This window comes from Acanthopagrus latus, chromosome 18 (genome assembly GCF_904848185.1).
Source record: "Acanthopagrus latus isolate v.2019 chromosome 18, fAcaLat1.1, whole genome shotgun sequence".
NCBI classification, from domain to species: domain Eukaryota; kingdom Metazoa; phylum Chordata; class Actinopteri; order Spariformes; family Sparidae; genus Acanthopagrus; species Acanthopagrus latus.
The window spans coordinates 12,193,613-12,208,511 of NC_051056.1; the positions used below are offsets into that span (position 1 = coordinate 12,193,613).

A 14,899-nucleotide genomic window follows, 5' to 3' on the forward strand; every position below is an offset into this window, starting at 1 on the left:
GCGCTTGCCTCAAGGTAAAATTAAGCTTGACTCTTGGATGAAATTCACTGCTGGTAGGAGGAAAAAAAGATTGTGTGGATCAGAGCGGGAAAGTGCAGCTACATTAATTTAACGTGAGCCAGGAGCGTATTGCAACATCTCTGGCTGCAGCCCACTCCACTTCACTCACAGAGCTGTACAGCAGGATTCATGGCGGGGGGAGATTGGAAAGGCAGGAATCTTGGCTTGTAAATCCGCCTCACGGCCCCGATTCATCCCTGAGCCCGACCGAGACAGGCATAATGATTTTGTTTTAGAAACTGACAGTACGCTAAAATGTCTCCCCTGCTGAACGGGGATCACAGCTGAATTACTGTAACTACGCAGCGACGGCCTTTAGCATTTACAAAATCCAAAACACAAGAGGAAGAGTGCCAGAAATGGATTGATTGTCCATCTGCTCAGCTGTAAACTTCAGCATATTCTTGTCTGCCACTTACAAAAGTGGTCCAACCTGACCCAGCATCATTAGCAGCTTTATTAGCTGATAACATTTTGCGGGGTTAAGCAAAAACAAGTCTCATTTATAAACGCAAATGAACTGTGTTCGGAAGCTGGAACCTGATTATATCAGAGTGTGACATTAGCAGCTTTGTCAGGATATTTACCAGAGATAGCGCTGCATTAGCCAAGCACTGGTTAGTGCTCACCGTAAGTGCCTTTTGTCATGCAACAATAAAAGTGACACATACTTTTTGGGCTCCTGTTTTAAAAAAAAAAAGTCAGTCCGTGCCAGCACTAACAACAAACTCATGCTGTCAACATTAGCTTATTTAACTAGCTAGCAAAAATATACAGAGAATGAGTCCTAAATCCCAGAAATCAGTTAGTGTTTTTGCACTTCAGGATCCCTCTTCTAGAAGTGCATAGATTTTTTTTGAATGGGTTTTTGGGAAATTGACTAAGGTCTGGAGTTAATGCAAGCTTAAGAGAGAGTTTAATAATGACATCAAATATGTCAAAAATGTCCCATGATGTAATTAAAAAGCACTTACGTGTCATCTACTCACTTTAGTTCCCGACTCTTCTCAACTTAACTTCACTTCTCATAGATTGATCAATTTATTTATTCTATACTATATTTATGGTCAGCGTTTGGGGTAAAACATTACAAAAGCAATATGTTACAGTAATATATTTCTTTTAGTGGTTAGGGTTAGGATTACAGAGTAACATAACACATCACTCGTAATGTTTCAGTACTATATTAAGACAGTTATGTCACATAATGCATTACAATCCGCGTTACCGACCAAAGTGAACCATTTATTGTTGCTTCATTAAAATTCCCTCCACCATCACAATATTTATACAGGCTATGTGTGGGTTTAATACAGCCAAGCCTCCATGTTCAGTCTCTGTGTGACTGAAATGAGTTGTGTTTAATAGGCCTAATTATGAAGGCTAATAATCCAAGTGCACTTCAATTTACATTCTTCGCCAACATACATATTGTACGTAATATATTACTTTAAAATAAATGTAACTAGTATTGTGTAACGCATTTCATTTTGAAAGTAACCTGCCCTACACTGTTTACAGTATAGTTCAATTTAGATGCTTAGTAGTGGAGACGGGAGAGTAGCTTTTTACTTCTGGTGATTCCATTTATGCTTCAAAAATCATCAAAGTGGTGTTCATCTGTGAAGATTACCTTGCTGAACAAAACGTGTAAGTATATTCTTGTGTTTGCCAGTGTTGACTTTCTGCAATAATCCCAGATCCAGTTGAAAAATCCCATAGGCCTTTTGTCGGGGGAACCAGGGCAATGTGATCTTCCGTTTTATTTCACAAAAATGGCCTTCCTACAGCACCCTGTTAACGATAACTAGAAACAAGGAGCTTCAGGGCTTTTGTCTACATGCTGAAATCACCCATTGTTTGAAAATTTGAATAAGTAATCTCTGTAAAGGACATGAAAGAATGGATAGTGGCAACAATAGCTAAGGGTTTTTTGGTCATCTATCCATTTTGAATTACTGTATTTCAAACGAACGACAGAGGTGCACAGCAAACTGCAGAACGTTGATCTGTTTGTTGTATGAACATATTTTTTCTACACACAAGTTTGATATAAACAAAAAGCTGTTAGTTTTGTTGCACCTACACATTTTGCTTGTTCTTGGTTAATTTCTTTCCTCATCTGCAGAAGAGGATTTCTGCTCCATCCACAGCCACATTATCCCCTTTAACATCAGTTCAATATGACAACTCCTGTGTTACTACCTCTAATGAGAGTTTTCAAGTGCTAAGTGCCATGAATTATTTATACATTTGATGAAAGCTCATTTTAAAAAAAGGAGAGAAAATGTGGCAAGCGCGGTGTCAGACAGAAGCTTTTGAAAAATGAAAAAGACTGGATGGCCAAAAGATGATGCAAAAATCCTGCAAGTTAAAAAGACGTCAAAGCCGGCTGTAGTCAGCAGTAATTCAGCTCGTTTCATTAAAATTCCAGGTCAGCATGTAAACTCTCATTTCCTCCTCTTTAGATATGTGTTTAAATAGTTAATTGTATCTCCATTAGGATGATGTCTGCTGGAGCTGCGTTTTTTTTTCGTGGCTTATTACACTATTTTGGTTCCAAAGCTGACAAGCCTTTTTGCTTTTGATTACTATTGTCTGCCCTGAGGTGTAATTTTTTCCCATCTTGTATTCAAGCATAAATGCTGCTTTGTTTATTCGGGTGAAATAATTGTTATTGGTTAAAAACAATGCCTGTTTACTGCAGCCATTAGGCCGCTCTTTGTTTTTACTGCGATGCTCAACAGCGTAAAATGTGCGGGATAATGAACACCTCGTCTTATTCAAGAGTAATTGTGCCGTCAAGGCTAATTGCTATATTCTTTGCCGAATGTTTACAATGTCCGACCGTTACAGAAAACTCATCCGACAGTAATCCCTCTCAAATAGGCTCTGTGTGTTAATGCTACATAGAATATTTTGCGTTTGATTTGTTTATTTGGTTAGAGAGGAGAGCAGGGAGGAGACCATACCCCTCCTGCTGCAGGAGGTTCGTTACGCTCGGATCCACTCACATGATGCCGAGACAACTGCATGTATGTAGCAGAGCGGAAGAAATGAAGAAGACTCGTGTCTAGTCGGAGGTTGCTCAATCGGCAGTGTGGCCGTCTCACCAACAGAAACTCAGAAAGTTACAGTTTAGCATCCGAGACACAGAGCAGGGCCTCAACACAGCGGGGGTTGCAAGTTCTCTGTCATGCTCAATACTGTCACAACATGATGCTTCGTCAGCACCAAGTTACAGGAGAGCAGTCAGATGACAATAAGAAAATCAGCAGACAAGTGCTCTGGAGTGTGAATGCACTCACTGTGAGTTGCTTTGGACAAAAGGCTTCTGCCAGGTGAATGTAATGTTAATTTTGAATGAGACTCAGCAGCACTAGTGACACATCTGCTGTGCAGGTGCATGTTCAGATTCTGATGCATCCTGTGTTAACAAATATTTATCTTCAACAATAAGATACAGTTGAGTGACAGCAACCAACGAGCCTTGCGTAAGAGCTCAAACTGAAGGCAAAAAATCTGACACATTGCTTCAAAGATACCAATTAGTATCCGAGCCATGTCAACCAAGTTGGCATACGGCGATGTCGACAGTGGATCGTTGTGATGGACAGTGACACAGTTGTGGGAGGACGGGGGTGGTGCAGTGTTTTTTTGAATTTGAAGTAGCAATCTCAGACTGGGTCACCCAGCCGCCAACACACATCCCTGATTTGGATTTAAAAGGGTTTCATCTCCGCACCGCCTGTCTGTGAATTAGCCCCAGAAGCTTGAAAACAACGGTTGCTGACTAGCTAGACTGTGTTCAATTGAGAAAGAAAAAGAAACACAGCTGCCAAAAGTGAATGTGAGCAACTTGGGGCAGGTTTAATAAGAAAATAATAAACAGGACATCAAAACATAATTTTTCCTCCTCAAATTTTATTTCCTTTATGTCACAATGTGACTCCTTCCTTACAGCAACTCTGAGGTGACACGCTACTGTCCTGCACTATTGTGATCGCCTTTTAAATCACCATGTTACAGTTGTACAGGATTCAGTACACTACGACGATGTTACGGACGATGGCAGCCTCCGTTGGCCCGAACCTCGTACCAATTCTATTTTTGGTGTGTTTGGCAACATGAAAAATATTCAGTGCATCTCGTGAATTTTATGATCAATTTTTGAATAACCTTCCAACACAACAACAATGCACTGACGTGTGTTTGTATTGGTGCTTCACAGAAACACAGTCTGCAGGAATAAATATTCCATGACAAACCTCAAAATGACGACGAGCTCAAAAGCTTGCTGAACTACAGTCTGCTCATGTGTTGTTTCTGCAGAATAATGAACCACAATCATATTCAACCCTTTGATATTTTTGCGTATGTATTTCGTGCACTAGACTGGACCAGTGGTTCCTGATCTTTCGGACTTGTGACCACTTAAAACAAAACACTGTCTACTCTCGATGCATTGTCACCAGATGCATGTCTTGCTCTCACACCCGCTTCAATCAAAGAGGGGTTTTTGTTTCCCTCTTGACTCATCTTTAGAGGCAAGATGATCCGGTGCTTCACAAAGAAAAATGCAATGATTTAAAGACAGCCTGAAAAAGTTAAACTAATTTGTTACAGCAGGAAACTGTTTGTTTCTGCTTTACTGGTCTCTTAATGATCTCGTGACCCCCAGGTTGGGAACCACTGCCTTAAACAACCCGTCTGACTCACAGGTAGTTAGAGTATGAGATTCACATCGTTGGCATAGCTTTCAAGTGAAGGATGGTTGTTGGTGTGAGCAATGGAAAGATCAACACATGACAGAACCTGTGTTTAAAGGAGATCCATCCAAGTGTAGCAATGATCGCTTAGTGCCGAAATGGAGTCAAGAAATGATAAATGAGAGGAAAGCATATTTTCCTGTGGAACACAGAAGGACAAGAAGCAGAGATGGACAGAGTTCATTTTCAGGCTCATAGCTCACCTTAACATAGTGATGTAGTGTGATGTCACAAAGTCACAGAATTAAAGGAGCGACTACTGACGAGGCATTTCAGGGGCATTGTGTTTTCTGTGGGAGAGAGGAGCCAGTTCCGAGATCTGTTACATGGACACGCACATAGGAAACACTTAAGGAAAGGGAAATAAAAATCAAAAGAACTACTTTTAGTTTGTCCTCATAGTGGACAGTGATGCAGAGACGCTGGCAGGGAGCTTGTTCAGCTTGAGCGTTTTCCCCCCTCAGCTGAGTCAGAGAGAAAGATTTATGCGTGTGTTTTGTTTTGCAGTCGGAGTACATGTGCGTCTGAAATGCTGTGTTGAGCAATTAGTCATTAGCTGAGCGTGGCTTTGATTTAGCTTTGGAAAATATTAACATCCTCTCAGACAAACTTCCGCAAGTAATGGAGCACCACTCGTGCTTTACTTTAAGAAATAAAAAGGCCCCGTTTTATGAAGGCAATTAAGAGCCTTGTAGAAATCTGATGCCGTGCTTTCCGAGCTGGATGCTCCAGTCCATAACTCATTTATATCTGACTGCGTCTGTCCTCATGGATGCTTCCACTCTCTCTTGCATTTTATTTCCTTCCTCTATTGAGCCTCCATCTCCCTCTCCTCCGTTGCGCGCTCCCCTTCTCCTCTCCGTCATTATCATCTCCATCTCACTCACTATCTCGCTCTCTCCATCTGTCCCTTCTTATGAAATAAAACATGAATCCATTATTCATTCATTCAAACATATCTATCATCGCCGCGTGTGCTGCACTGTGCCCTGCTTATCTGCAAAGCTTTTTTTTTTTCTCTTATTGTGCTTCAGTTATTCACCACTCGTACGGTCCCATCTGAAAACACCACAACGCTTGGGAGTGTTTTTTAGCGGTGCAAGCACTGACAAGAGTGGTTCGTGAGGCAGTAAAAATCCCTTCAGGGGATTCTCCTGTCATAACAATAGCAGTGCCAGCTTAAAATAACAGGAGTTTGTGTGGAGGGTTTATATAAAGCAATAAAACACAGCAACTTGCCAATGCACAGCACATAAATACTGAATAATTTGTGCAGTAAGGAGCAGGTGATTCTCTGAGGGAGGTCATGTTATCGACTGTGTCTTGTATATCTCTTTCACTGCCTCCATACATCTATATTGTTAGAATTTCATCTCTGGCGTGGTGAGAATCGAAACAAAGCCAATAAAAGCAACAAGCAGGTCCTTTTTGTAATTATTAGCCCTCTCCAAAATATCCATGTACAGTCCTGACCGAGGGGACTGATCTCTGCCGAGCACGTCCTCTTTGTTTCCAAGGCATTCTTGGCTGTAGGTCAGCGCTTGTCAGACAGAAAGTTCCCAGGTGAAAAAACAATCTGGCTTTCCTCCTCCAAGCTCGAAAAAAAAAGCTGAACATCTGGTAGGTTTTAAGGCAGCGAAGTGCTCCATCCACTGTCCACCTCCTCACTGCCTAACATGAACCAGCTCTGCCTCTTCTGCTGTGTAATTAATCCATTTGCCAGCAATGTTCATGAAAGGGAATCGCCGACCACGACTCGGCAAATCCGACCTAATGCGAGCAGACAGGAGGTCAGGACTGCAATAACACGTGTCTCTTTGTCTCTGCGCAGAATGTTGGAGGATGACCTGAAGATCAGCAGCGATGAGGAGGAGGGTGAACAAAAGGTGAGCTCCCCCTGCAGTCGGTCCGATCATCCATTCCTCTTTGCACACATTCCCTCGTTCCAGCTTAGTTAAGTCCCTGCAGGCAGTCATGCATTCACATTATATTAAAGTGTTTTTTTTTTTTTGTATGCAACATTCACTGATTCACTCATCTGTCCAGAAGTCAAAATCAATTAATCCATACAACAAATACAACTACCCTCAATCAGCTATCTTCCTAATGATGCACTTAAGCCCTTCAGTCACAGATAAAAAAAACTTTGTTCCAAGCTACAATTTCTAATTGTACTGTGTCAGATATGACAGCTCAGTACCGAATAGCAGTCCAAGTAATCAGTGAAATCAACAAGTCAGCAACCGATAAATAGCAGGACTAACTCGAGGTAACTTTTACTCATCTCTTACCCCAGTTACTGCATTTGTGACTTCAATAGGGTCAACAACACCTCTTCCAGAGTGCTTCTGGGCTGTCAACAGCACATCCTGGGCTAGTTCTGTTGAAATTCTACTATGTGTAACTGTACGCCTAATAATTTATTTGTAGGTTTGTAGCGTTCAGCTGCGACGGACAGCTATTTAGTTACAGGTAAACATTTAGAAAAATCCACGATCTCAATTAAAAAGGAGGCGCGTGTATGTAAATGTTTTCTTTCGCATCCTTCTTTTATTCTACTAGGATGACACAATCTTTCAAACACAAATGGTTTGTCTCAAGTAATGCGAAGTAAAGTACAGAAAGCGTAAGAAGAAGCTTTTGTGGTCCAAGTGTTGTCCTATTTAAACAAATAGCATGTTACCAAATCATTACAGTAACTAACCTGGTACACCAAACACAGCCAGGAACCAAATAGAGATTCTGCCAGGAAATAATTCCAGTTAAACGATTCTGCTGAGGTCATCAGAGGTTCAGGCTGTAACAGCGTGAGCTTCACTGTGTAAATACTACAGAAAACGACTCCTCTTCCCTGCAAGTACTTGTCAAATACCCAGCAGCGTCAGTAACTTTCCTCTAGCGCTGTGAGTTTACTCCAGCTGGTCGAGGTGTATACTATGTATCAATCAAAGCAATACTTTCCTGTAAATTAGTTGGGGTTTTTTCCCAGTAATTGTAAGGTGTAGCCACCGGGAAAGGATTTATAAACCTTTTAAAATTAAAGCAGGGACGTGCAAGTGTTTTTGTTCTCTTTGAATTGAGTCCATAAATTTTGAAGTCACACACAAGCAGGACCTCCATTGGTGATTATCAAAATGATTGCTTTGTTGATGTTTCAAAGAGTTTGTTATTTTAACAGCAATTGCTTATTATTCTTTCCGTCATGGGGGGGACTACTGGAAGGATAACGTTGAATCTGAATTGTGTTTGACTATATCTGTGAATGATCATCAAATTCAAATAAGCTGCCCCACAATAATGAATCCAAACGTAGCTCAAAGATGTAACATGTAAGATGGTCACATTGAAATGTCCTAAGACACATTACATTATCTCAAATGTCTCCAACAGTGTTCAAACCCAGGCAAATCCACAAGTTTACTCCCAGTAAGGGTGCGTTTTATTTGACAGCCTGTCACTATGACTTGTGGGAGAGCGCCAGAAAGAGGGAGAAAGTTGACGAACGTGAACAGAAGTCTATGAACATTTGTGCTTGAATCATATCAGATAGATTGTCATCAGCCATGGCGGTTGATTATTGGTTTGTTTACCATAAGTGAGGCCAATTTCACCTAGCGCTGCTTTGTGTTTTCTCACCCTACTCGCACCAGCATGTGTTCAAACCAAACAGCCAAATTACGTTACTGTACTTTAGCTAGCATTGAGCTAGCAAACAACAGCAGGCACCAATGGTGTGCGTCAGTGTGTTTGAATTCAGGTCGACCTCTCACTCAATTCAGCACTCACCAGAGACCCCAGTTCTCTCTCCTATTTACCTCTCTCTGTAACGTTATGTCCATGTGGTAAAGTACACTTTGCCTCCAGCTCCAGTCAGCAGTCAGCAAGATCACTGCTGCAGTCAGGTCGATGAACACAAGTGAAGATACATTTTTTGATCCCAAAAGTTAAAAAAGTCTGAGCTCTCCTCCCACTGGTCACTGGCTCTGGATCAGAAGAGTATCTGATATAAATGGGTTTAGTGCAGCTCATGTGGTAGAATCAGAAGCTCCAGAACATGTACTAAATGGACCTCATGGGGAAATTGTACTTTTTCATTAAATAGTTAATTAAATTTGCGATTAATTATTTCATCTTTCTGTCTTTGAATGATGATGGCGCCTCTCATATTAAGTTTGTTTGTTTCCCGCGTTAACATTTTACGGTTTCTATTTTGCGATCACTGCAATGTGTACACTGTGTGCCATACACAAATTAATTAAAGTCCAACCCACAGAGTAGCGGACCTCTCCTTCTGTTAATGATTTTTGTGTTGTTGGTTTTTTTTTCCATCATTTAAATGCAAATGAAATTAATCAAGTTGTAATAGCTTTTTTAAATTGATCAAATTATGAATTAATTATAATTAAACATGAAAGTCTATAGTTATTCAGGTGGCACACTTTCAGGCGCCGTAATCTGGGGGCTAAACAACAACTGTCAAAACTCCGAAAGGGCCATAGCTGCTACATCACTGGTGTAATACAGACAAGCCTCGGAGGGATTGTGCATCGTGCAGCTTTTTTTATCCAAAAGGGGTGTTTCAACACGGTTGGTTCAGTGTGTGTGACTGGAGAGCTTGTCTTTGTCACTCCGGGGCTCTTTTGCATACGAGCTAGCAGTTGTCCTGCTCCTCTTGTCTTGTTTTTCCGTATGAAAATTGGCATGGTGGCCCTCCCTGCTCTAATCACCATCATCATGCATTAATGATGCCAGCGATGAGTTCAAAGCAGTCAGTGGGGGTCGTGCCGCTGCCCCCTCCCCTACTGCGCACACTGATATCAGCGCTCATCAAAGAGTCCGTGAGATATTTTTCTGTTAATGAAAAGATACCAGTTCCTCTCATCCCCTTTTAACCGGCCTTCTGATTGTATAATTACCACCATGGTAGATATTATAATTATAGATGATGGCAGGTCATTTATAGTGGTTTTAGTTATTATAATTACACTGAAAGTAGAACTGTTAATTACAGATACTTAGCATGCATTCAGAATTGCAGCAAGTGGCTTCCTTAATCATAGGGGTTACTTATGATTATTCTCAGTATTAGAATGAGCCGACAGGATGAGGTAAACTATGATTAATTCGATCTTTGTCTTTCGCTCTGTGTCTCACTTTCTTCTGTGTGAAATGCAGCTACAGTCGTTCTCTCGCTCCGTTTCCTGCTGTGTCACAAAACCTTAAGCTCTCCTTAAAGACACTGTGACAGGAAACCTCCAGTTATCTCTTGGTATGTGCCAAAGATGCGATAAAAATATCAGTTGTGCGGTGTAACTTTGACGAGTCATCTTAAACTTTGGGAGTGCATGCACACTAATTTTTATCCAGTCAAAAGCTGATTTGTGTCAGCTAAACAGACATGCCAATCATATAAAACTGCATCTGACTGTTGTCTAGTGGGTCATAGTTGATAGTAGAACAATCTCTGAGATGCGTGTTTCAATTTCAGTTCAAATGCTGTGTTTCAGTTCTAATCTATACTCCTTTCACTAAGCCAGACGCACTTTGCGGCGGTCTAATAAAAATCTAAAAAGATTTATTTAAATCCCTCTTGTAACTATACATTTTCTGTTTCACCCTCACATGCGTCACATTACTATTATTCTCCTTCTGCTTCACTGAGACTTTAAAGTAAAGCAAATCAGTCCCCTATGTCACTTTTACCTGCTGACCATAGTGGTGCAGCCTCATGGTTTTCCTCTACAGCAAGGGACTGATGCTGTGTCCAAGATCTCAGCAGCTAGTTTGGCAAGTGCAGTGTTATCATAGCCAACAGAACTGATTGCCCGAGCTCCAAAAACATAACCCAGGTTGTGTTTTACTGCAGTTTTCCTACTGCAGAAGTTGAATTGTTTCAACATGTTGCAGAAGTTCTGGTCTCTGCAGCAAGCTGTTTGCCAAAGAAAAAGAAGGGGAAAAAAGAAGAAGAAGCTCTCGGATGTAAACCACCCATAACCCCATTTTTGCTATTCAAAGTTTTAGCTTGTTGAGCTTTAAAGGATAAGTTCACTCAAAATGAAAATTCATAGTTCTCAACACATTTCGGGAGCATCACAGCAAGTAGGTGCTGCAGCATTCTCATATTTTAAATTGTGAAAAAAACAAAAACATAAAAAAGCTCCATACGGCATAATCCAAGTCTCCGTAAGCACACAAATGTCAAAGAGAACTTTATTTACACTTTTTTTGTAGCTGCTAAACTATAAGCTCAATCGTGCAACCGTCTGAACTGGGTCCACAAACTTGCATGTCAAGGGTGTAAACAACATCTTTTCAAACCAGTTTTGAATGTTGGGACATCTGGAGACTTGGATTACACCGCACAAATGGTATGGAGTTTTTTTTATTTATCTTTTTTTTTATTTTTTTTTTTTTCACATTTTAAAACAAGTCTCCAGCTACATTAGTTGCTTAGGAGAATGCTGCGATGTTGTTTTGCTGTGAGGCTCCAGAAATGTTCTGCTATACTTTATCCATCTTTACATAAGCATGGGGGGTGAGTAGATAATGATTGAATTTTTGAGTAAACTTCTCCTTCAAGCTGGCCTCAAGATCCAATCATGTCATCACGTCCTGATAGGACATCACTCTGCCGCACGAGCTAAAGGCCAGGTATGGTTTCACACGATGGGGTTTGCTGGCCACAGCAAATTACATTTAATTGGATAAATGTGTGTCCAAGGCGAGTCGTCAATGTTTTACAGGAAGAATGGGAACCATTAAAAGTATTTGCTATATGCCGGGAGATAACTGAACAGTTCTCACAGGGACATAGGATTAGAACTTAGTATTTTACTGTCTTCTGCAGTGAAAAGCGCGTTTCCCTAAATGTTGAACTATTCTTTTAAGTCTCCACCACATGTTCCCTCTCTGTATTTTTGTCTAGTCGTAAATCTCTCTCTCTCTCTCTCTCTCTCTCTCTCTGGACGGCCGTGCGAGACATACATGGAGAGTGATCAAAACAAACAGAGGCGGCGAGTGAGAGGGAATGACAGAAGGAATGAAAAGAACTGAAAGTGAATAAGTTAGCGGGGCAGAGGGGGAGAGAGAGGAAGACAAAGACGGACGAGACAGACTGATAACAATGCAGACGAGGCGAGGATAAAGGGGGAGAGGGACGGAGGGAAAAACAAGAAGGCAGAGCGAGAGACAAAGAGGAAGAATGAGAGAGGTGAAGAGAGGGAGAGAGAGAGAGAGAGGCTGAGATGAATTCAGTGGCATTTTTCTGTGCATGCTGTTAACAGGCTTATAGCAAATGAGTGCATGGTGTATTATCAAGCTTTTATAGCCTGAAGTGAAACACACACACACACACACACACACACACACACAACATCAAATATACAGACGTGTGCGTATTTACACACATGCTATCCGTCCACACAAACAAGCACATACAGTGGACCCATGCCGATTTATACTCTGAAGCATTTACGCCAGCAAACACATGAATAAAAACACATGCTGACAGTCTTCTAGCACACACAGACACACTGCCATTAGTATTCTGTGGCACAGCGCTGTGAGGGCAGCAGAGGAGTATGATGAATATGTTTTTGGCACCGAGCAAAGAGACGGAGGAGAGGAGGGAATTGAAAGAAAGAGCAGGGGAAAGAGGGATGGAGGAGAGAGAGAGAGAGAGAGAGAGAGAGAGGAGGAGGGGAAGAGGAGAGGAAACAAGAGATAGCAGGAAAGAGAGAGATGTTCCTAATGACTTTAGAAACTGACAGAAAAACAGCAACCCAATTACCGCTGCAGGACTTTCCTTTGTCTCTCTATCTCCCTGCATTTCTCTCTTTTCTCTCCCCGAGCTTGTGATGACAGATCACCTCGGTCAGAGCAAAGTCAAGCTTAAAAAGCTCTGTCTTTATATGAAAAAACACAGCTGCAGCCAGTGAAAGTGTCCAGCACACCGGGGACCAAAGTCATGTCTACACACTGCCTCACAGTCGGCGAGATGCAGAAATATTGAGACAGGCTCTCTGTTTCCGGACAGGTGATATATTTGTACTGTTATATGACATCAAACTTGAGGACATGTCGAAGTTTGAGACAAATCTATAGATGAAGTCATTGAAATAAACATAATATAGACATGGGTTAGGGTTATGTCGACAGTAAACTCACTTAAACTTGATGCCAACTCAGCAGCAGATATTTTGCAGTTAAGGACAAAGGTTTTATTAATAACATGGCTCAGCTAAATGTCAGTGCGACGGTGAGGCAGCATGCACAATAATAACAGGGCACGGAAAACTGAAGCAGCTAAATGGAATTCAGCCATGAATAATTTATATGTGTGTAGTTATTTAAACATTTTTTTTAACTTTGCCATTTGTCTTCATTTCCTATGAAATTGCTTTTAATTGATCCTATTGTATTCTTTCTCTTCGTCCACTCCTACCTTGTGCTGCTACTTTTGAACTGTTTTGTTTTTGCTCTCACACTGTTGGTCCCGTTAGCAACCTTCCCAAATTGAACTCCTCCTACTGGGCATAAAAGAAAAAAATCTTGTCTTATCTTATTTTATCTCATCTTATCTTAAAGCAGTGTACTATGGGATCAACCAATCAATTAACCTCTGAGCTGAATTAGACAGATCCTTAAGTGTCGCATGTCGTTATCATTACGTAGTTGCTAGATGACAGTTTAAACAGAGGCCTCAGTCCCTTGATAACAACAACTTTGTCGATCTTCACCCAGCTTTGTATCACTACAAGTTTGGTAGTACATCGAAATGAACACTATGAAATTTCTCTCCATTTTGCCTGCACCCACAGCCCCCCACTTTTTTTTCCCACCAAAACATGTCATCTGGTGAGTGTAGGATTGTTTGTATCAACTAAACCGAAAGAGTAGAGTCTGGTGTCCAGAGAGCCGCCCCTCTCTAACCCTAACCCTCTCTCTCTCTCTCTCTCTCTCTCTCTCTCTCTCTCTCTCTCTCTCTCTCTCTCTCTCTCTCTCTCTCCCTCTCTCTCTCTCTCTCTCCCTCTCTCGGATGGAGTGAAAGGCGTTTCACCAAACCTCAATCAAACTGTCTAAAGTAGGCAGTTTTTTTCCCCCCAGTTGTCTCTGGTCATGGAGCACTAGATTTAAAAATATTTCTGTTCTGCTGCATAAACATGGTTGTTAAGCTGTCCATTCACACCTGGGCTCACTTAGCCCTAACAACCCACACCAAGGCCAGTTGGGTCAACAGCTCACAAGTGGCCCTATAGAATTTTCAAACGAGGGTTTAAAGCCTGCGACTCCCCTCCGGTTAGTTAGAAACTGAAGAAGTGCCTTGGATGAGAGGTGAAACTGCTTCGAGGAGCTGAAACAAGTCCAGTTGCCTGCGATACAGCACTTAGAAATACCATGACCTGGATGACTGAGAACCTTCATCAGCAGCCCAGTTTTATGGCCCAGATTTAAAGGCCCATCGTTCCAGTGCTGAAGCACTTCTTTAAATACGTGGCATTTGCTGTGTGATTAGTGCCACTGCTCATTTTCCCCGACACTCAAAAAGTGTGATATTATATTTCATAAAACCTTTAATAATTCCCTCTGACAGTATGGCGCCACCACTGACGAGCCTGCTATAATATCTGTATTCCGTAAGAAGGCTCACAGGATACAGTTCATTGTGTAGGAATTCGTGGCAGAAATGGAATGTAATATTTATAACAATATTTTCATTTGTCCATAATCACCTAAAACTAAGAGTCATTCATTAAATTAGAATATATTTGTTTGTGTTTTTAGCATATACTGTAGGGGACAGTGAGAGGAGGGATATTCTGTTTGTTGCAATCTGCAACCACACTGCTGGATGTCACTCAATCCCACAGACTGGACCTTTAATGGTTTACTGTCGGGGTTCAACCGCTAGTAGTACAAGTGTAAAGTGGGGGTTCACTATAGTACAGGTACTTGAATATTTCCATTCTATATTACTTGACTCAACAGTTTATTGAACATCTATATTTTTTATGGCTTTTTATGTAAATATCTCAATACCTCTTTTATCATTAATAGAGCCTGTTGACTGG

General features: G+C 41.3%; 1 protein-coding gene across 1 annotated transcript in view; it reads left to right on the top strand.

The window, feature by feature from the left end:
* The window catches only part of aff2 (AF4/FMR2 family, member 2), a 173,745-nt gene that overhangs the window by 99,839 nt on the left and 59,007 nt on the right, over positions 1-14,899 (top strand). The window contains exon 9 of the mRNA XM_037077694.1: positions 6,661-6,715. Within this exon, the coding sequence (XP_036933589.1) occupies positions 6,661-6,715 (55 nt within the window). The remainder of the gene's footprint in view (positions 1-6,660; positions 6,716-14,899) is intronic.